At 41.8% G+C, this 22191-nt stretch overlaps 2 protein-coding genes across 3 annotated transcripts in view; one reads left to right on the plus strand and one right to left on the minus strand.

The window, feature by feature from the left end:
• Window positions 1-20901, minus strand: part of Chd6 (chromodomain helicase DNA binding protein 6) — a 171361-nt gene extending 150460 nt beyond the window's left edge. Inside the window, exon 1 of one of the 2 annotated variants that reach the window (XM_031372625.1) lies at window positions 20749-20901. The gene's annotated coding sequence lies outside the window, so the exon portion shown is untranslated. The remainder of the gene's footprint in view (window positions 1-20748) is intronic. The other variant, XM_031372624.1, reaches the window with a different exon arrangement.
• Window positions 20902-20903: 2 nt separating this feature from the next.
• Window positions 20904-21855, plus strand: LOC116091827. Its single transcript, XM_031373277.1, has 2 exons — window positions 20904-21264; window positions 21359-21855. The coding sequence occupies exons 1-2, from the start codon at window positions 20904-20906 to the stop codon at window positions 21667-21669; spliced, it is 672 nt and encodes a 223-aa protein (XP_031229137.1). The 3' UTR covers window positions 21670-21855.
• Window positions 21856-22191: the final 336 nt, after the last annotated feature.

A 22191-nucleotide genomic window follows, 5' to 3' on the forward strand; every position in this document is an offset into this window, starting at 1 on the left:
AAGAAGTCAGTATGTAAGATACTTTGCATATTCTTATTTCTTTTACTAAAAAAGTATTGCCTTAGAGGTGTCAGAAACCCCCTTACTTCTAAACCTTTCTTTGTGGCAACGAAAACTCAAAATCAAAATACCTTAGAATCTTATAGAAAATGTTTTCTTGCCCCAAGGAGTAGGCGGGCTGAGATGATCTGCTTTAAAAGCTCTGTGTATTCAATGTCTTCATAAGGAGAATGCTAGACTGTGTAACACTGCCCAAAAGGGTTTCAGCGGTGAAAGAAAGGGAGGTGGTGTGCTGGCTCAAACCGACTGATAGTGAAGTTAGGAAATTACCTCACTCGAGGTGCCCACCAGCTTTCATGCTTCTTCTCAGAGTAGTGAGGGTCTGTGGGGACAGTCCTGAGCCACTAGGGACTCTGAGATGATGCTTAAGAGTGGGACTAGCAGGGGAAGGGGAGAGGGAACAGGGGATTGTTTTAGTTTTGGGTTTTTTTTTTCTTATTTTATTTTATTTTTATTTTTTCTTTTGGAGGGGAACCTGGGAAAGGAACTATTGTAAATAAAGAAAACATCTAATAAAAAAAAAAGAGAGAGAGAGTGGGACCAGCATCACTGCCCAGGTGCACTCAGACTGGCCACAGCACGGCTACCTTCTTGCCTCTCCTTTAGTCTCCAACAGTCTAAATCTCCTCATGGCAGGTTCTGAAAGACTGTGGGCCTGATACATCATCCCCAAAATGCCTAGGTTGAAATCCTAAGTCCCAGAACTTCAGAGTGTGACTGCATTTCAAGACAAGGTCAGTATTAAAGAGACAACTATGTTAAAATGGATCAGTGGGTCCATCCAAATCAATCTAATGGATGTCCTTATAAAAGAGGAGGGATTCTCAACAGACATGAACAAGGAAAAGACCAATGGAAAACAAACAAGACACAGCTCTCACTCAAGCCAAGACTTCCTAAGAAAGCAACTCTGCCAACACACATCTTGATCTCAGACTGCAAAGCAATCAGAAGTACGAGATACCCAGCCTGTGGCATGTTGTTATAGCATCCCTGGCAAAATGATAATATAATGAAGAACATATGTGGTATAAAATCCACGGAATGCGAGAAGAAATGCTAACATAAATGCAATCTTAGGGGATTTTTAAAGTATTAATGGAACATCAAGACATCTCCATTTTTGGAGGGAAAAATGTTCACAGCTTAGCCTTATCTTGTCCTCCACAAAAGCACTTCCAGAACCTCATCCTTTGTTCCAGTGACAATCCAATTAATGTCTATTCTTTGCTTCCCCACTGTGTTATTTCAGGGCCATATTTGAGACTGCCTATGCTCCAATGTGGACGAAGGACAAACTTAAATACTAATGCTTTCTTCAAAAATTCTTCCTAATGTGACATTTCTGGCATTCTTATAATTCTACTCAATCTAAAATTGAATCACTTACTCTAGGTCTCAGAAGACACCTCTCTGCTTCACAGATTTTCCTTGTACATGAGGTATATCACCTTTGGACAACCTGGAAAATTCCTCCTGTGAGACACACACACACACACACACACACACACACACACACACGCACGCACGCACGCACGCACGCACGCACGCACGCACGTATACACATCCCCCTTCCAGAAAGTACTATGAAACATTTTTATGACTAAAAGTTGATCAACAATTCATTACTGTAACTGTGGAAGAGCATCTCTCTCCTCAGTTACACTACTACTAAGACATATGATCTTAAGCATTTCAAAGCACTAGGGAGCGATATGGAACTTTAACAAATATAAGTACTAGCCTCAAAGTACACACCTTTAACCTCAGTATGTAGAGGGTAAGACAGTGAGTTCAAGGCCAGCCTGGAAACACTGAAAGAAGACGACTCTATAAAAAGACAAAACAAACAAAATCCCAACAACAAGATGTGTTCTAGGTGGCAGCAAGATCAGTTGAATACCTACGATTTGGGCCAAAAGGGAGGTTGGAACAGAAGTGATTCCATTTTGGCTGGAATGTAGCTCAATCATTTTAAGAGAATACTGAAAAGTAAGGCCATCCGTAGAGTCAGCATCCAGTCAGGTTGTATCTATGTATGGTTCTCTGGGAAAATGCAGGAAAAACAGTGAGGGTCAAGCAGGAGCAACTGTGACAGTCAAGGCTCAAGACAGCTGCTTTTGTGGTAACTCTGTGGCCATAAGCAAGCTGTTACCTCCTAGTGTCTGAGCTCCTTCACTGAGAAGATGGAGGTAGAAACAAAACTTGTACTCTCAGTGAGATTAATTAAGGACTAAATAAAATAACAAATATAACATGCTTAGTGTTGGTATTCTCAAGCACCTGGAAAAAAATGTTTGCTCTTCATTTTATGACTCTGGGATAGGATATGAATGCCTTGGTTTTATCTGGTTCTATGCTTGCCTTTTTACAACTGGACTTCTTGTTGCACATCCGAGTTCTCCTGGCATGCTCTAGCGAAGGTTTTTTTTCCTCCCAATAAAATACCTCTTCTATGGACCCAGTTTTTCCATTCTCTTAAAATGAAAACATTATTTTTCTTATGTCATTTTCTCAGTGTCTTCTCTCTTGTCAACAGATCAAGGACAACATAAAGTTGTAATGATGGCAAAATCAACCTAATATGATAGCAAATCTGGACTGCCAGTTTGACTGGTGACTGGTACAGTACATTCTCGGTATGTCTATAAGGAGTTTCTTGAGATGAGAAGACTCCACGAAGGTTCTGATATTACAATTGGATTAATCCCTTGATGGATTTCTAAACTAGTGGCATTATAGTCAGGTGGTGAAAAGTAGAAGATATGACACAGTGAAAAGGAAGCTGGTCAAAGGGATGTGTCTGGGAATGTTCCCAACCTCTCAAACTGTGAGCTAAAACAATCCCTCGTTTCTCCCCTACCCGCTTCTTTTAGGAAGGAAAGGATGTGCTGCTGGCACCAAAGTCACAGAACAAAAGCCCCCTTCACCCTCTGTAAGCACTAGTGCCTGCCAGCTGGAAGAGCTTTACAAGGGGTCTTTAAAAACAAAACAAAACAAAACTCTATAGGGCTGGGAGATAGTCTAGTAAAGGACCTGAGTTCGGATCTCCAACACCCATGTAAAAAGCTGGGCATGGCAGCATATTCCTACAATCCCAGCACTGGGGAGCAGAGACAGAAAGAACCCTTGGCTGTCCTGGTCAGTTAGTCTAACTGAGTCAGTGAGTGCCAGGTTCAATGAGAGACTCTGTCTCAAAAATAAGGTAAAGGCAGCCGGGCAGTGGTGGCGCATGCCTTTAATCCCAGCACTTGGGAGGCAGAGGAAGGTGAATTTCTGAGTTTGAGGCCAGCCCGGTCAACAGAGTGAGTTCCAGGACAGCCAGAGCTACACAGAGAAACCCTGTCTGGAAAAAACCAAAAACCAAAACCAAACAAACAAAAAAAAATAAGGTAGAGGTATTGAGGCAAACATGCAACATCAATCTCTGGCCTCCATGTGCACATGGAAACATACGCATAAACACACACATTCAACATCGATCTCTTTGCCTCCACATGCACATGTACACACAAACAAAAGCTCTCTCTAGCTCTCTCTTGTCATGATATCCCATCCTACACATCACATAAAAGGTGAAATTGCCAGTTTATTCAAACTGAAGGTGTGTGCTGAAACTTTTGACCACTGACAATAATAAGCACAGTGGTTCAAGGTCCAGTCCCTGCCCTCTCCTCCCTGCTGGTAGAGACAAATGATCTGTAGAGCAGCTATGCCTGCCCCAACAGTATTCTTGCTGGTGGTTTTCATGCTTCAGATTGAACCATAATCAGCATTTAAGTTAAAACCTGTATACAATTTTGAAAGTGAGTTTCATACTACGCATACTTTAATAAAACTACTTTCAAAAGCTGGAGAACATATAGCCCAGAATGTATCATACAAATTGGGAGAATAAACAGTATAAATCTTTGCATTGGGTGGTGAGATGACTTAGAATTCAAAACATATGCCGCCCAAGGCTGATTTCCAGAAGCCATGTAAGATGGAGGAGACCAGCAACTACAAGGCTGCCCCCTAAGCTCCATACATCAGCTATGGCATGTGCTCTTTCCCCCATAATACAAGTTTTAAAAGAAGCATGGCGGGTATAACAGTATATTTATTGATATAAGTGTGGTCAAAAGGTTACAAGCCTTAGCCTCAGTGGTCAGACGTAAAGAGCTTCCAAGTGGTGAAAAGACAGCAGACTCTCTGGTCAGTTCAATCTGCAGCTATTCATATAAACTTGGCCAGGGTAAGTTTAAGCAGACACTCTCCTTGGGCCAACAGCAAGGGAAACACCAGTTCCTGAAGGGTGAAAATATCTCATCCATATGTATTAAGGAAAAAACACACACAGATATAGTGTATCAATGGCATTAAATTTTCAAGAAGATACTAAAGCCAAAAGCATGGTCTAAAAAAGTACCTTGGGAAAGAAAATGAAGAGGGAAAACTTTACAGAAACAAAAGAATTTTATTTCATAAAGAATAATGCCACAATGTGGAAATGGCATTGTTGGTAAGGCACTGCCTGCCGTGTGTGTGCATACATGTGTAAGTCTGCGTGTCTGTGTGCACACGCACATGTGTAGGTAGACTAAGGGACAGGGACCAGGAAGGGTAAGGCCTTCAGGTACAGGTTAGGGTCCTCTTCTGGTCAAATTCCATACTTCGCTCCAATCTCAGGTCTAACAGTCTAGCCAGCTTCTAGTTTTCATGGGATGATGCTGAGCTTAGTCGTGCTTAAGGGACAGAAGAATGGAGCTGCTTTGTGTGGATGAAATTAAAATTTGTATTAGAGAGGAAACTGGAAGTAAAATCAGGCTTACAGCCATTAAGACTTGAAACAAGAAGGAAAAAGTCTCTTTCACAAGTACAAAAACATGCAATACAAAGGTATATTTAGAAGCGGATAAAAGAGATATAAAAATTTAAAAATGAAAACAGTAAAACTCCATAAACTATATATCAAAAACAGGCCATGATAATCAGTGGTCTTCAAGAAGTAGTAGAAAACTGGGCTGGAGCGATGGCTTAGCAGGTAACAGCATTTTTTGTTCTTGCAGAGGACCCAAGTTCAGTTCCTATCATTCATATGATTGCCCACAACCATCTGTAACTCTAGTTCCAGGGATCCAATATCCTCTTCTGACTTCTGCAGGCACTAGGAATGCACACAGTGTACATGAACATATGTACGTACATACATACATACATACATACATACAACACATTCATACACATAAAATAAATCTGAAAAAAAAATAAAGTTGGAAAACTTCTCATTTCTAATGATGATTTAGAGTCAGCTATGAAAATCTTTTCCCAAAATCTTGATACTACTGCATTTTTTTAAAGCTAAGCACACAGGTGATTCAATAGTTTTAATCCTGAACTGGAAAATAACTTAAACCAAAGCCTCTCCCTGTCTCAGGAAGACATGAACACACAAGTGTGCATGAGATCTAAGTTTCCACTTGAAAACTTTGTCTCCATCTTGTAAAGTTAATTCCTGGCCTGCAGCAGGGAATGTGGAGGGATAGGAACAAGAAAGAAAGGGGAGAAAGCTAACCCTGACCATTTTCTATGACAAGTTTTTATTTCCATTTCTGAAATCCTAGGACACCAAATTAAACTAATCACTACTGAATGTTAAGGACACATGATGCCTTAACACAATGCAGGATACCTAACAGGACCCCAGTTGTGGATGAGGGCAGCTAGAAGGAAACACCATAAAAAGCACCATGGGAAGAGTTTCAATGGGGACTGCCTATTTGGTTCCTGTCATGTTTCATAAATGCTTATATTGCAGCTCTACAGGAGCTTTCTAGAACAGATGTAAAACTTCAGCAGTGAACTATGACAGCACATCCAAGTAACTCATGTGGTAGAACAAAACAAAGACAGAGGTTGCCAACAGACGCTGTGGCCCAGATTAAGGTTTATCTTCCCACCTCAAAAGATCCAGATTAAAAGAGGGTCTTCCTACTTTGAATGATTTAATCCCTCACAGATATATCCAGCTCTTTGGCTTTTAGTTAATTCCAGATGCAGTCAAACTGACAACCATGAACAGCCATGACAGGTACTATTTTGAATATTTTGTATCTTTAAAAACAAAAAAGGGGTATATAAATGCCTTCGAGTATAAACATGTTTTTAATTCTCCACGCTCCAATTCTACATTAGAATGAAGAAGACAAACCTGGCCCAAAGTGCTTCATTTAAATACTACCCACATCACAATTTATGTGGCAAAGAGAGTATTTTACATATAAAAGCCAAGTCAACATCTATCCCACACTCCCCACCTCCTAGGTACAAGACAACTAGCACAACTGAGCTGCTGTTTGGTGGTAGCTCTACTAGCCACAAGCTGGACAGGTTCTCTGGATTCTGTATCTTAAAGAGAGTACAAGCACTGTGGGTTTTACACAAATGCCATAACTTAAATGAAGACTTTCCTGTATCTGCGCTACTACAGAGGTAGGACATAGAAACCCAAACCATCTGAGACCATAGTTGCATATAACTTTGACCTTCTGACCCTTCCACTTCAAATTTCCAAGTGCTGGAATTATAAGGTTGTGCTACCTTATACACTTAACTGGTCCATTTTAACTTTAACTAGAGCTACAAAATAATAAAACTAAACCCAGAACTTTCATTTCCACCTACTCTCACCCCACAGGTAATAATAAAAAGGAGAGAAACTACTAAGAATGCTCTACCTACTCAAATAGGAGTACTCGAACAACAAAAAATTGACTTTAGTCAAGACAAGTATTTGAGAAAAAAAAACCCACTACAATCTCATCACCATGAAAAATAAACTTTGAGCCTATGGGGGCTCTAATTTTGTTAGAGAAGTCAAGAACACAGAAAAGTAAAAGAATAATGGTTGGCTCTGTCTCCTCCTGTGTGGTTCCTGGCCTAGGCCAATTCTGATTCATTATTTTATTGGCAAGCTACTTGAAATCAGTATTCTCAAACTCCGGTACTCACTGGCACTGCCTAGGTATCTACAAGCTGGGCCTCAGCACCCAGTGTGATCTGAGTCTACGCAGCCTGAGCACTTGCATTTTTTTAAAGCCCTTCAAGTGACCCTCAAGTGCACAAATCTGCGTGTCGCTGCTCTACGCAGCCTCTACTACCCAAGCACAGAACATGTGCCACTGGTTGATGGCTCTGAATTTTCCCTGCAAGCATTAAATCAAGTTCCTTGCTATGATCTTTCAACATCTCAACTTCCTGTACCGCCCATCTCCATCCTCCACAGCTCCCCTACAATGTTCCAGCTACACACTATGCACTTTTAGGTCACAATTTCCCTAAATGAAATGTTCTTCAAACTCATAGTTTAAGTACTGATTATCCAACTCCAAATCAACTTCCAAGAAGGGATTTAAGCCTCTGCCTTGCAGAAGCCTTAACTCACTCCAGGTTAAGCCCGTGCTCTGATGGTCACTCACTCTCACTTTAACCAAACCTTGAACAGAACATTACCTTTCTGCTTCCTCTAGCATACTACACATTCCGTAAGGACAGAGAGACCATGTGTATTTATCTTCAAATCCTGAGGGCTCGGTAATCGATAAAACCAAAAAAACAAAACAAAACAAAAACCAAAAATCCAGTAACTGTTTTTTGTTTAAATAAATGAGTAGCACTGTGAGAAAAAGACAGGCAGCTCAATGTGAAATCCCAACATAGTCAACTAGGCAAAAAATTTCTGTAGAAGTGTTGGTGAGAGAGGCTGCTCTTCAGGCATATATAGGAAGGGAATGTAGAAAGGAACCATTGAGATTTTTCTCAAGTCTCAAGAGAAGGAAAATACCTAGACAAGCTGAAAAAGCAAGGGATGGAACTACACATGTGGAAAACCCTGCCTATGCCTCACCCTGGGAAATGGCTGCTGCTCAAGGACATCGTGGTACCTTCAAAGTTTTAAAAGAATTTTCAGAAATTCATTATGCTTTTCAGTTGAATAAATTTATTCTGCCTCCTCCTCCGTGTTCAGATCCTCACTAGGGACATAAGCTTGGAAGAGTAGACTCTCTGCTTTGTCTACTGCGGCACTCCAGGTCTGCACATGCGGCACAGATCTGCAGTGTACCTTCACTGAGTAGGTGGTGGATAGACTTACAACAGTACTAGGCCCTCTAATCCTTATCTGCCTTCTGCAGCAGACAAGCAAGGTCTAGAAAGAAACATTGAGTTTAATAGAAGAAAAAAAAACAGTGGGCAGAAAAAAGACTAGAACTCCTTCTCCATCTGGGCTACATACATCAAAAGCATGACCATGAGAAGCTCATGATAAAGGGTGATGAGGTTCGTGGACATTTTTTTAAACACGCTTTTAGCTCACTGGCCTACTCCTGTTCTCAGGAGGGTTTTCCTATTCTTAACACACCATCTGTATTTATATTTCTAACCATATATCCCTGGTGCAGTTCACTGTCTTGGGTCACAGAGCCTGAAACTTCACTGGGCGCCCTAGGGCTCAGGTCTGTACCTCTAACACCTCCACTTCCCCACCAGTCTCCATATATCCAAATCCTGCATGCCTACCCAGTTCCACTCAGTGTCCTGACAACTCCGACTCTCCTTTTTATTCCTTGAGCTCCCACAGCCCCTGTCTTATGATACTTTAGACAAGCTATACTGTATCAGAACAATTATCTATATACAGGTGTTTGTGGATATATTATGTCATCTCTACCCTATGAACCTTGAGAACAAATTCTAAGAGCCTCCCATTCCAGCATAAAAAGCCTTGTAGAGTATCACCAGAAATTCCTGCTTAGAAGTGGGGTAGGGAAGCTTAAATTGAAAGCAGTAAACCTTTAACTAGAAAGATTACCAGTGATTTTTCCCTGAATCTTTATAATATCCAATACATAACACAATTACAAACCAGGTACTGCTTCCAGGCTCTTCACATAAACTAACTCCCATGCTTTTCAAACCCACCACAGGACACAGACATAACTTCCACTTTAAATAGGAAAAGTGAAGCAGAGGGAGGATCACACAGGAAGTAAGTGGCAGAGCTTAGAATCCATGGGGTTAGCTGTAGACACCATACCACCACTCTGTACAGGCTTTCTGACTATGGGGAGCTATCCTATCCATAAACTCAATGGCCTTCCCAAACTTCCAAAATACTAGCAATTGGAAGATATACAATTATGACAAGGGGCTGTCTATCATGTTAGGAAAGACAAAGTTTCAGAAGGAAGCAAAAAAAGGTAATAGATTACAAAGGAGTGGGGGGGGGGTTACAGCACAACACTGGGCAGGATGAATCTAGTAAGAGATAACCCTGGACTTTAACTTTAATTGAGGCAAGGGTTATGTTTCATATGTAATAATGGGTATCAAGATGCTAGAGCACAGAAGCGTGGAATACTAAGCGTGCATCTAAGAATGCAGAGTTCCAAAGTTAAATCACTGAGTGCTCATGTTTCTTAAAGAGAAGACAGAATAAAAACCTACCAAAATAGTACAGTCTTGGTGATAACATCTTTCAATGTTTTATTTTAAATAGTATTTTTTACCACCCACTCCAGTCAGGATGGCTTTCATCAAAAAAATTGACAAATGTTGGAGAGAGTATAGGAAAGAGGAATCTTTACTCACTGCTGGTAGGAGTTCAAATTAATACAGCCAATATGGAAATCAGTGTAGAGGTTCCTCAAACAATTTAAAATAGATCCAACTATACCATCCCTAAATATATACCCAAAGGAGTCCATAACCTATCACAAAGACCTACCTTGTGCATCTGTGTTTATTGCTATGTTCACAACAGCAAGGAAACAGAACAAGCCTAAATGTCTAACAACAGATGAATGAATAATAAAAAGATGGTACATATACACAATAGACTATTACTCATCTGTAAAGAAACATGAGGTCATGAAACTTGCAAGAATATGGATAGATCTGGAATATAGATTTAGTGAGGTGACTGAATTGAGAAAAACAAAAATGTATGCTGTCTCTCATTTGCAGATTTTAGCCTATAATGTATATATGTACATACGCAAACAGGAATACATGTGGGCAAAGTCTAAAAAAAAAATCTAAGAAGAGCAAGAGTGGATAATTGTGGAGAGCTGCGATGTGCCATGCTTTAAAGATGGCGCAGGCTCCCGCCTTCCGCTAGCCCGACAGCAAGCACTCTCAATGACAAGCAAGTCCTTAATTGGCTGTGCTTGTCAGTCGCACCTGCTTTCTTATAAGAGTGACCTATCTGCTTTACCTACGTGGCTCCCAGGGGTTGGTTGGGCAGGAGTACTTAAGCCTGTGCGGGCTTTTCCCCAGGGTCAGAAGTCTTTCAAGGATCCTGAATAAAGCTGCAGGGAGGAGAGCTCAAAGAGTCGCATCTTTTTTGATGGTCTAGAGAGATGCGTCAGATAATATTAGACAGTAAGAAGGGGGAGACAAAAGGACACATGTACATGAAAGATGAAAATAACAGGTGATATCAGGGCAACTGGGGAGATGGAAGGAGAATAACATTTGTTTAAAAATCTCAGTGGTATCTAAAACATAATGCTAATTTAAAATTTTTAGAAAATATAAATGTTATGTAGCTTACAGATCTATTCATTTCAAGGCACTCCTTATCTCCATATTTCCACCTAATTCTTTTTTTTTAATTAATATATTTTATGTGTATGGGTATTTTGCATGCATGTGTGTCTGTGTATCAAATGAACACCTAGTGACCACACAGGCCAAGAAATGGTGTCAGATACCCTGGGACTGGAGTTACAGATGACTGTGAGCTACTACATGGGAACTGAGAATAGAACCCAGGTCCTCTGGAAAAGCAGCAAGGACTCTTAGGTGCTAAACCATCTCTCTAGACCCCTAACACCCTTCGTTAAAAAAAAAAAAATTCTTGTGTGCGTTTTCAGGACCCTAGACCTATTAAGTTAAGGAGGCAGAACTGTGCTGTAAAATGAGAATTTAAAACTTCACCACAGATCAGTACTAAGGACTCAAAAATACTAATATTTCTAGGACCCCATGTCATTATTCATAAGATAATGAAACTAAGACCACACATCCTCAGAAATACTTTGCAACTCCACGGCTCTCTGAAAACTGAGAGCAACTTTCTTTACTTTGTGAGAAATCCAGTTATGATGCCAATGTCTGCAATATCTGATACTCTTACATTGTAAGCTAGAAATAACTGTCATAGCCACACTAATAAAAGCTTCAACAAAGCTTAGTTCAGTAAGAACACCTGGGAAGAACCCTGCTAGTTTGAAACACTGCACGCAGATATAGCACAGGCACGGGGGTGGGGGGGATGTACTTGTGTACAGTTTACGTAAGTAGTCAGGTAGCAGCAACATGTTAACATGGGAATGTATGTGAGGCAAAAGCAGCAGTGTGGGAACAAGCCTGAAGCAAGGAAAACTGCAAACATTTAAAGCACGGGATCTGCCAATACCATTAGATCTCAATTCCATCAGTGGGCTTCCCAGTTCTTCAAGACCTTATAGTGGGCCAGGGATGCAGCTGTTCAGTAGATAAGTGAAATGCAAGAAAGACTTGGGTTCAATCCTCAACACTGCCTGAAACCAAACATGTAATTTCAGCTCTTAGTAGATTAAAGCAAGGGGGGGAAGTCATACTCCACTCAACTCAGCAAGTTTGAGGCCAATATGGAATCTCTGAGACCTTGCCGAAAGCAGGAGAGGAAGATGAAGAGGGAGCCACATAATTTCAATACAGGCGCAGATTCCTAGATTTTTAATTCTCTAGGGAGAAAAGTCACACAAAAGCAAGCCAGACACAGTGGCACACACTTGATATAGTATCAAGTAGAGAATGGCAGAGATATACAGAGAGACTGTCTTTTTAAAAACAATAACAATAATAATAATGCAAATAAACAAAAATAAGTCGAAAGAGCTTATTTCAAAATGTCAAATCTCCAAATCAGTACTGCTCAAGTTCTCATATCATTTTCAGTTAAACAGACACTCTTCCCTACCCCATATCACAGCCCACTGGGCCTTACTTAGCATATAACCTGCCACTCAAAAGAATTACAACACTGGGAAAAGTGATTTGCTACAGCCATAGCCAGAACAGACACTGCTGTGTTACATACAGTACATACAGTGCTCTCTGTGCACAGCTCCCCGTGGTCTTTAAGGAGCCTTCTGACTAGCATTCTGAGCCTGCAAACCACACAGAGCAGCGCTCTAGCGCTTGCTCTCCCTCCCTCTCTAGAAAACATTAACTAAATGACCAGCAATCCCAACAATTCCCTGCTTATAAACTAAAAATCTAATAAATATGTTTAATAAAATTGCTGTTTGATTAGACTTATTTATTAAAACTAGATAACATTTTTAAAAGATGATTCAACATGTGGATCTTCAGTCAAATTTGACTTTTATACAGTCAAATTTCTATCCTCTTGCCAATCACAAAATAATTTGTAATTCTCCTGGAGATAATAATCAATACACTAGAATCAATGTTATCCTTGAGTTTCTGAAGTTTAAATTTTGATGTACAAACACATGGCACAGGGAGATATATACACATACATGTGTATATCTCCCTGTACATACATATATATATACATATACATATACATATATATCCCTGTGCCATGTGTTTTTACTCATTCCTGAATGAATAAAAGAAATCTTTTACCAAATTACTTTATAAAACATGATGCAAAGGGGACAGAGAAAAACAGTCTTTCAAAGGAGATTTAGGGAGTATTATTAAAAATGGCACTCTTAATGAACTGCAAAACCATCCTAGTCCTTAGCTGATACCTGAAAAAGAAACCCTATTTACGACCTAATGAGATGGGAACCACCATAACCAGCACTGTTCCTACTGAGAACCGGAGAGCTACAGTACTGCACCTAAAAGCTGCCTGCCTTCCAATCTTTAATAAGACCACTTCAGAAGCCATGCTGAAAAAGAGTATGCACAGCAGTCACAGACAGGAAGGTGAAAAGCCTCACTGCATATCTACCAGCTACCTTGCTGTATTTAACGCCTGTGAAACACATCCAAACTTATTTCTGAGCCTACTATTTTCTGAACTTTCAAACCAACTTTCACATAAAAATAGGCAAATATAAATGGGTAAATAGTGTTAATTTTAATTGTATGACTCGTTCACCCTCCTTTTAGGCTAAAGGATAGTCTTGTCTCTTATTTGCCTTTCCAGCAAAAGAAAAATACATGTACTTTTGCTACATCGGGTGTTCAACAAAAACTAAGATTCTAAAGTTGTGCTATTCTATATGAGTGGCACTGGCCACTTAAAGTTCAATTAAAATTAAAATTCAAAATTCTCTTCAGCCACATTTGAAGGGTTTAAAGATAACACATGGCTAGTAATTCATGTGGTATTTCCAACAAGGTACCAAGTTTTACTAGGCACTGCTGATATAGAATAGTTTCTTAAATGTTAATCTTCATAAAAACCTCCGATAGATTCATGGTTCTCCACTACCTACTTGACTGGACTTACATTTCTAACAAGCTCCAAGGTAGTGACGAAGTAGCTCATCACTGGGCACAAGTGCTCTCTGCCAGTAAAAGGCTCATTTTCATTTTTGTTCTTTTCCAATCAGTCATAAGCTAATACTTCTATAAAATATAAGAAAAATGGATTGCTAGGGGGGAAAAGCCACATTAAGCAGGACAATATAAGTTAATACTTTTATTATTAGATTTAAGGTAAAATTAAAAAATGTGAAAGTAAAATAACTTTTCTACAGAACTACATAAAGGGTGTCTACATGCTTATTACAAGTACTGTACACAACTCAACACAAAGACGTAACAATTCAGATCTTCCCAAATCTGCAAACTATTTTAACATGTCTGATCTGTAAGGACTGATTTTATATTTTTATAATCATCTTTCTGGAGCTTGCCATTAATCTTTCATAACCTCTACAAGTTTCTCAATATATTTTTACAATATAGGGCAAAACTACTAATTCCATTAATTAAAATACCCTTAAATTCTTAACATGGTGTCTTACCAAGTTGGCTTTAAAGACAATCTAGTGATGACAGGACCAGGATGGGGACTGTCCCCGCAGACCATGTTACCCAGTGCTACCCCAGATGGTGGGTGGCACTGCTTCAGGAGAATGAGGCACCTCAGAGAGGCACCTAGCTGGAGGTGGCAGGCAGCCGTCTTGTGGGCCTACTGGGTTCTCTCTGCTTCCTGACTAATGCCAACATGATCAGCCCCCACATTCCTGCTGCCACAACCACAACATGGACACAGAACTTCATCAACATGCCTTCCCCTGAACACTGAGCCAGAATAAATCCCTCCTCCCTTATTCCTGTCAGGTATTCTGTCACAGCATCAAAAAATAACCAATACAGATGTATATATAGTGTGATATGTATTTATAGTGTAATCTAATCCTGTCACATGACCAGCAATGATGAAAGCTGAATGTTTTCAAGGAACCTAACAGTTGAATTTAGACTGCTAACACTGTGAGAATTGTTAAGCCAAAATACACAAGCAATAATAAAGTGTCTGTTAAATTATGTAAAATTTCTTTCAGTAAATAAAACCTATGATCTGGACCTAGCATTTCAGACAATTTTTCAAAGAACTTTTGAGAACACTATTTTTTCTTGCACCCAAAGCAAAGAGACCAGGCCACACTTTTTTACTATGAATACCCAAGGAAAAAACAAACTAGAATCCGTTTATAGCAATGGCTCTCACCCTTCCTAATGCTGTGACCCTTTAATACAGTTCCTAATGTTGTGGTGACCCCCAACCTTAAAATTATCTTCACTGCTACTTCCTAATTGTAATTTTGCTACTGTTATGAACTGTAACGCAAAGATCTGTTTTCTGATGGTCTTGGGCAACCCCTTGTGAAAGGGTTGTTTAACCCACAGGTTGAGAACCACTGCCTTAGAGGAATCAGTGAACTTTACTAAATCATCTAATATACAAGCCATGAAAAATGAGCTGATTCTTCTCTTCAACTCATATTCCAATCCAATAAATAGGTCCTATAAGAAAATCTATGAGAACCTGCATTCAATGATTTTCCAGAACTGCTCTTTTGATTCTCTTACTGCTCTGGATGTCTACTTCATCAATTTGTTTCTATTTAAGGAAATCACAAAGTGAGACCCAAGAACCTTAAAACAAAAACACTTTCCTACAGGAACATAACAGCTGGTTTTATGGACTCTTGATACATATGCATATTCTCTGTAAAACAGTATGCTCAAGTAGACACATTTTTAGAAAACTCCACTTAATGTTCATATTAGTTGTAAGACACTACATTTAAGTCTTGAGACATGAAAAAAAAAAAAGAGGCATTTTGATTAATTATAATAAGAACCCGTTGGCTTGTTCCTTCCTTAAGTGTATGTGAGTAAGGATGAGCACCTAGACTATTTACTTTGGCTTTAGGAAAAAGGAAATCCTAATATACAGAATGAAGCAATAACAAAATTAATAAGGAAGGAAGAAAAGAAACGACATGCATTCTTGCCACAGCCATACTGCTAGCCCCATCTGCAAAGGCAGATGGCAGACACTGAGAAGCTCAGAACCCTCTAAGCTCTCTTACAACTAACTGCCCCCACTTCCCACAACCTTAGAGCCTATGAAGTGGGATGGGCGTGGGCATGAAACAACTTCCAGAAGAGCGCAAGAGGAAAGAAGTCTGGAGGTGACCCCAGGGATGCTGCAGAGGGACCATCCCAGCACAAGTGGAGGCTGAGGTTGCACATACAAGACAATTATTTTGAAATGACTTAAATCAATGAGCCTTAATTTAACTTTTTAGTATGTGGGTAGAAAGGGGGTAGAGGGAATAGTATGAGAACCACAAATGACAGATTTGCATACTATTCTGTGGCCTTCAAAGACAAACCAATGAAAGAATGAGAAGTTGCAGCCAAACTAAAAAAGTACTGAATGTCCTACCTAGATCTCTTCTTCACCTAAAGCCCGCCCCTTTACATAAACAAACTTGGAAGTCAATGGGGGGGCGGGGGCAGGGCATGATAGTGTGTGCCTTTAGTCCCAGCACTTGGGAGGCAGAAGTAGATGGATCTATCTTTGTCAGTTGGAGGCCAGCCTGGTCTACATAGTGGGTTCCAGGCCAACCAGGGCTAGCTACACAGTGAGACCCTGTTTCAAAAATAAATAAATACAAATAAAAGGAAAACCAAACAGATACATGTATGTTTCCAAATAAAATAACATGGTCACATAGCATACAACAAAATCCAAAATATATCAAAAGTTTAACTGCTTTGTAAAAATCTTATCTATAAAACTATATGGATAAATACTCCCTATAAGTTTTTAAAAAACTCAAGCGCATACTCATCACTCTCATTTACATTTGGAAACACACCCTGAAAAGATTCTAACATTCTATTTCCTAATTCTCCTCAAATTTCCAAAGACTGTCCTAAATCCTAAAATAAGGGATAACCACACCATGGGCAATCATGGCTTTTTCCTTGTAAAACACTTGAGAGCTTGAGAGATCGCTTGGTGGGTAAGAGTACTTGTTACTCTTAGAGAGAACCTGGATTCAATTCCCAAAGGGCACAGAGATGGCTTGAAACTATCTGTAACCCCTGAGTACTCATACAGTACACATTCATACACATAAAGTATTTTTTAATTAAGTCATTCATGATTACAGGGGGAAAAAAGTTCAGAGTTTAAAAAAACTTCCAAAAACATGTCACATGTGTCTTATACATCCTAAAGGTCCCAGAATCGAGTAAGAATGGTAAAGGGCAAAAAAACTACTGAGGACACACAAACTACCACAAGCTACAGGCACCGACAAACAAAAGGTACTACGAAGCATTTGTCTCTGGATTTTATCCAAACAATTTAGTTCAGGATGGGAACAGCAATGGACATTTTAAAATAACTTTATTTTACTACCTTCAGGACTTTTATGGAAGTAGCAGAATTTCTCATGGAATATCAACGCCTCCACAACACCACCGAAAGAAAAGAACATTCTGGCAGGGGAAACTGATTCCATTCTCCCTCTGCATGTCATGATTACTGTGTACCAGACTCTTCTGAACTCCCAAGTGTACCTCAGGTTGGGAAGGAAAGCAACCCGTGCCCTCATTGTATGTCCCCCTTTTAGTGATAAATTCTTGAAATGGAAAAGTAAACCTGGATACATACTTAGAAAAAGTATGGTTGCTGACCTAGCACAATACTAAAACAAGATGGTACACTCATGCTTCTAAAGTAATCTTTGGATCCAAAGGAATTACTTTGGATCTGGGTTCAAATTCTACCCATAGTTTAGTGGTCTTGAACATGTTACTTCATCCCAGTGAGCTGCAGTCCAGCTTCATGAAGTAGTTAGAAAGCAAAGGCATTTACATCCCAGGGCCCCAGTCCCCGGCTGAGTGCTAGATGCACACCAGGTATCTATCCAATCAGTGCTGGTTCTCTGCTGCTTGTCTCAAGTGTTTCACATTCCACTGCAAATAAAATCTTCCTTAAGGAACAGAAACCTAAACCCTAACTACTACTTTACGTATTTTGGAGTCCTAAGTACAATAATCTGATATAGGAAAATGCCAGCAACCCCAGGAAATCCACTGTAACTTTTTACCTGAACAGGTTTTATGAGAGATGGAAGTAGAAAAAACAGAAGTATTTATTAAGAACAAAACTATTGCAGGCTTTGCAATAAGCAATATAACCGCTGGGGAAAACAGACTAAGGAAAGCAGTTTTTTCATTGGATGTGGATACTGTCTCTGTCCTATAGCAAAGGTATTTTTGCAGGGAGACTGAATCCGATAACCTTTTCAAAGGGCACATGTGAGACCCACTGGTCTTTACCAACAGATTTCCCACGTAAGTTGGAGGGCACATGCAATGACAGAACAGCCCGAAGTTACAAAGCTTCATGGTTCAACACAAGAGAAAATAGCCACAAACTAGGTTTGGGATTAAGCCATGCTTCCAGAAAACCAAAAATGTTTTTGAAACTTAAATAAACCAAAGAATCTTCAAAATATAGAGGTCTCAGACATACTGTTTCTGATAAACCTTCTGCAACATTCAGCTGGCAAAAATCACAAACTGAATGTGGTTCCTGAAGAGATACAGTCCTGCTGAATATTTTCTTTGCTATTTGAGGTAGTTACAAGGAAAGCGCACATATAAGTACAAAACCCTCCAGCAGGTCTTCCTGAAGTGGAAGGCCTGACTCTGGTTCTCTCACTCTACTTCTAACTGGTTTTTCAACTTCTACCCTGAAGCCACATACGGAGTCAGAGGTCCTCCTATTACACTACTATAAAAATAATTATAAAGATATTTGAAAGTTATGGTAGGATCATATCCACTTTGCAGTGCTATAACAAAGAATCTAAAAAGGGAAAAACAAAGAAAAATAAAGATCATGACTCCAGAGAAACTGTAACATCAGAGACCACAAAACCAATGACATTTCACCAAGACAGACTGCATACACCAAAAATCTGCACTTCAAACTACTTACTATAAGCAGAGATTCCAAAACAACAGAGCGAGGGTAGGGATATGTACAGGTTAGCTTTTTGTGTGTGCTTGGGTATGTGTGCCTGTGCACATGGAGGCCAAAGGTCAAATGTTTCTTCCTCAATCTCACTACCACATTTTTTTTGAGACAAGGTCTCTCACTCTAGAGTTTGTCAATTCAGCTAGGTTGGCTGGCTGACCAGCAAGCCCCAGAGATGACAAGAGTTAGCCATCATGCCTTATTTGTTTACATGGATGCTGGAGATCCAAGCTTGAGCCCTAATGCTAACATGGCAAACATTTCACCACACAAGCCAACTTCCTAGCTTTGGGTTAGTTTAAATACAAGAAGACTACTAATCCATCGATGAAATCTTGGGACAGAAGGAATTCCAAATTAAGTCAAATTCAGATTTTCCCCAGGCCCTTGGTTAAAGGGATGGATGCACTGCTTATGTGAAACCACATGCTCCGGTTGGCATAAACCATGCTACATGACAACTCGTGCCTAATCATTTTATCATACACACATCTCAAATGCTTCTGTTGCCAGAGAACCACAAAGTTCACAAAAACTCTCTCGGAGGTTGCCAACCTGATCTTCCAACTTGGCTTCCAGCTAACCGCCTGTGTTACGCACAGTCAATGAGACAGACCCATTCACTCTGTTACAATAAGTCAAGCATTCACAGCTCAGGAAGAAGTCATTAGTGTCTGTCCAGACTTTTCCAAAAAGCACCATGAGCAGATCCCCACGGAGTATGCCAATGTTGGGGCCTACTGGCATGGTATTCTTACATACCATTTGGGAAATAATCAAATCCTAGGCAAAATATTTCAGACACTCTTGAAAACTGTCAATATTTAAAATATCTGTTTTCTCTACTCATGGATCTGTTACAGCAGAAATGAAGAGTTTTTTAAGGGATGGAGAAAAGGCCCATCAGCGCCGGAGAAAGATGCTCAGAGATGCCAGAGACTCACTAGAAACCTTGGCCAGATTACTAATGGTCTATAAAGCCTAATTTGGAGAACACGGGCCTACAAGCTCAAAATTGAATTATACTGCCTTATTAGATCCCACACTCGTGAAACCACAGTCATATTAGTCATAACTGAAACTAGGAATACTCTATGTACACAAATATAAAGTGCATGCTTATGCATTTTTAATTGGATCAAATAAAACTGAAGCTGCAAACAAACTCACATTTCAATTATCTCACTAGTGCGGGTATTTCCTAATAACCTTGTTTTAAAACCCAAGGAGCTGCCACCCCTCTCCACATCTGACAGGCATGGTCCCTAGAAATTTTAGGATGGATATTCTCCGTTACTTCTCAAAACAGAAGAAAAATAAATGCCCTGAAGGGTATAGATTTTTTTCCTTCCTCTTCCTCTCTCTCCCTCTCCCCCCCCCCCTTTATATTCCTTCTCCTCTCTAATTTCTTTGCAAGCTCTAACATGCAATCTAATAACGCACCGAACTTGGCAGCGGGGTAGCTTGGTGGCTTGGAGTCTTGAGGGCTCCAATTTTCGGGGCGAGTGCGCGCTAGTGCTTGAGAAGCGGGCCGGAGGGGCGCGCGACCCGGGGACGCGCCGGGGCCCCCGCCCCCTCCCGGAGCAGCAGCCTGGCACCGGCCCACCCTCCTCCACCCCTGCAAACAGACGCAGGACGCCGAGCGGAGCAACTTCTCCGCGGGGGCGGCAGCGGCTGGAAGGCGCGGGGGTGGCCCTCACGCGCCGTGGGCCGCCGGGGTCCCCTGGGAAGCCTTGGCAGGCCCCGCCCCGCCGCAAAGGCCCGCGCTTGGGGTCTGAAGCGGGACCCCAAGCCTGGGCGCGCGGCCCGCAGTGGCGCTCTCCCAAGGACGGCGGGCGGGCGAGCGGAGCGCGCGGCAGCCCGGAGGAGCGGACGCCAAGCCCCTCGTCTCAGGCCTCGGGGCCCTCGGCCTGGCCGTACGCCCGCGGCCGCGCTCGGACCCCTGCCCGGCCGGGCCTCGAGCCGCCGCGGCCCCCTCAGCCCCGCTCCATTCATAGGGCAGCCTCATCCCGGCCAGCGGGGCGGAGACAGGGTCCCCGTGAGCAAGGCCAGCCTGCCGGGCCCAGGCAGGAAAATAAAAAGTTAAGAGAAGAACTTACCTAAAATGGCTCCTGCAGCAGCCAAAATACAAACAGCTATTATTTGGTGAAGTTTAGCTCAGACACCCTGCAAGGACACCCTAACCCAGCTTGCGCCCGCCTCCCCTGCCGCGCCATTGGGTTTCGCCTGCCCAAAACACAGGCTCATTGGTCCTATGGGCTGCCGATCAGACCGAAGCCCGTTTCAAGCTTGCTTGCAGGAGCGAGTGATGGGCTCGCTCCATTGTGCTCGTATTTGCATGGATGTGATCGCAGCGGTGATTGGTCGATTTCGGAGCCGCCCCGCCTCCCAGCCTAGATCTCCCCGCCTTGCAGACAGCGCAGCTCCCGGCTCGCCCCCCCCTCCACCCCCCGGAACGAAGCGGCCTGGCCGCGGGGGCGGGGCGGGGCTGGGGTCCCGCGGGCGGAGGGGGAGGGGCGGGGTACTGCACTGTGGCTTGCAAGCAGGAGGCGAGGACCTGGGCGCTGGCAGGCAGCTGGGGCTCAACCTGCAGGTGGAGGTCTCGCAGGTAGTGGGTAAGCAAGCTGGAAAACCCGGGATTGGCTCTCCGGAGGTGGGAGAAGATGTACTGGGGGGGTCCCACGACGTGAGCGTCCCTCCCGCGCCCAGATTCTGCAACACGCACGCGAGGAGAGGTGAAGGTCCCAACGGACAGGAAAAAGAAGATGCTGAGAGGCCAAGGGAAGCGAGGAGCCGGGTCATCAGTCTCCAGCTGCTTATACTGCAGATCTGCCTGGCTCCCTAGCATACTAGGAGCTTCTTCCCAGGGCTCCGCACACCCCGGGAGTTTTCCAGCCCTGAGGATCCTGCAGCAGTACATTGGATATGCTTCAGTAACATCAGGAGTGGAATCATGGTGTGTTTATTTTCGGGCCTATCTCCACTACCATCCTTGTAGCATCCTCAAGGACAGGGCCTAGCATATGACAGAGATTCGACCAATTGTTGTCTTCCTTAACTCGTTTTTTAGCAGCTAATTTTTAAGTGCCCACTAAATACCTGACATTGATCTGAGACGGAGGATGTAGCGGTCAATAGGACAAAGCCCTTGCTCTCACCGAACAGGCAAAAAGGAAGGCAATAAATAAAGTAAATATATGAATACAGAGGCAGGTAGTGATAAATGCCATAAAGAAAACAGATGGCGGGAGGAAGGACATCAGACCAGAGATGGGGAGGAGCAATTAGGGCAAGGAGGAATCTAGAGCCTGCCCTGCCTAGCTGAATATTCCTCATAGCATCCTTCCTACTCTGGGACCCGGTGATCAGTTTTCCTCTTCACTCCTGCCTGCCCCATCTGGAGTGTTTCCCCAGTAAATACTTAAAGAAAAAGAAGAAAAAAGAAAAATGCCCCAAACTGTCTGGACTCTGACTTTAAAAGCTCATTTTGCCTTAATTAAAGCAGGAATGATCTGAGTCTGATGACTCCAAGAGCAGTTTGT

Source organism: Mastomys coucha, unplaced genomic scaffold, assembly GCF_008632895.1.
Source record: "Mastomys coucha isolate ucsf_1 unplaced genomic scaffold, UCSF_Mcou_1 pScaffold15, whole genome shotgun sequence".
Lineage (NCBI taxonomy): Eukaryota > Metazoa > Chordata > Mammalia > Rodentia > Muridae > Mastomys > Mastomys coucha.

Bases quoted from the DNA above. Each gene is read 5' to 3' on its own strand.
- LOC116091827 (XM_031373277.1), top strand. From the start codon at position 20,904: ATGGGCTGCCGATCAGACCGAAGCCCGTTTCAAGCTTGCTTGCAGGAG. The intron at 21,265-21,358 runs GTAAGCAAGCTG...TCCCGCGCCCAG, and splicing joins GGAGGTCTCGCAGGTAGTGG to ATTCTGCAACACGCACGCGA.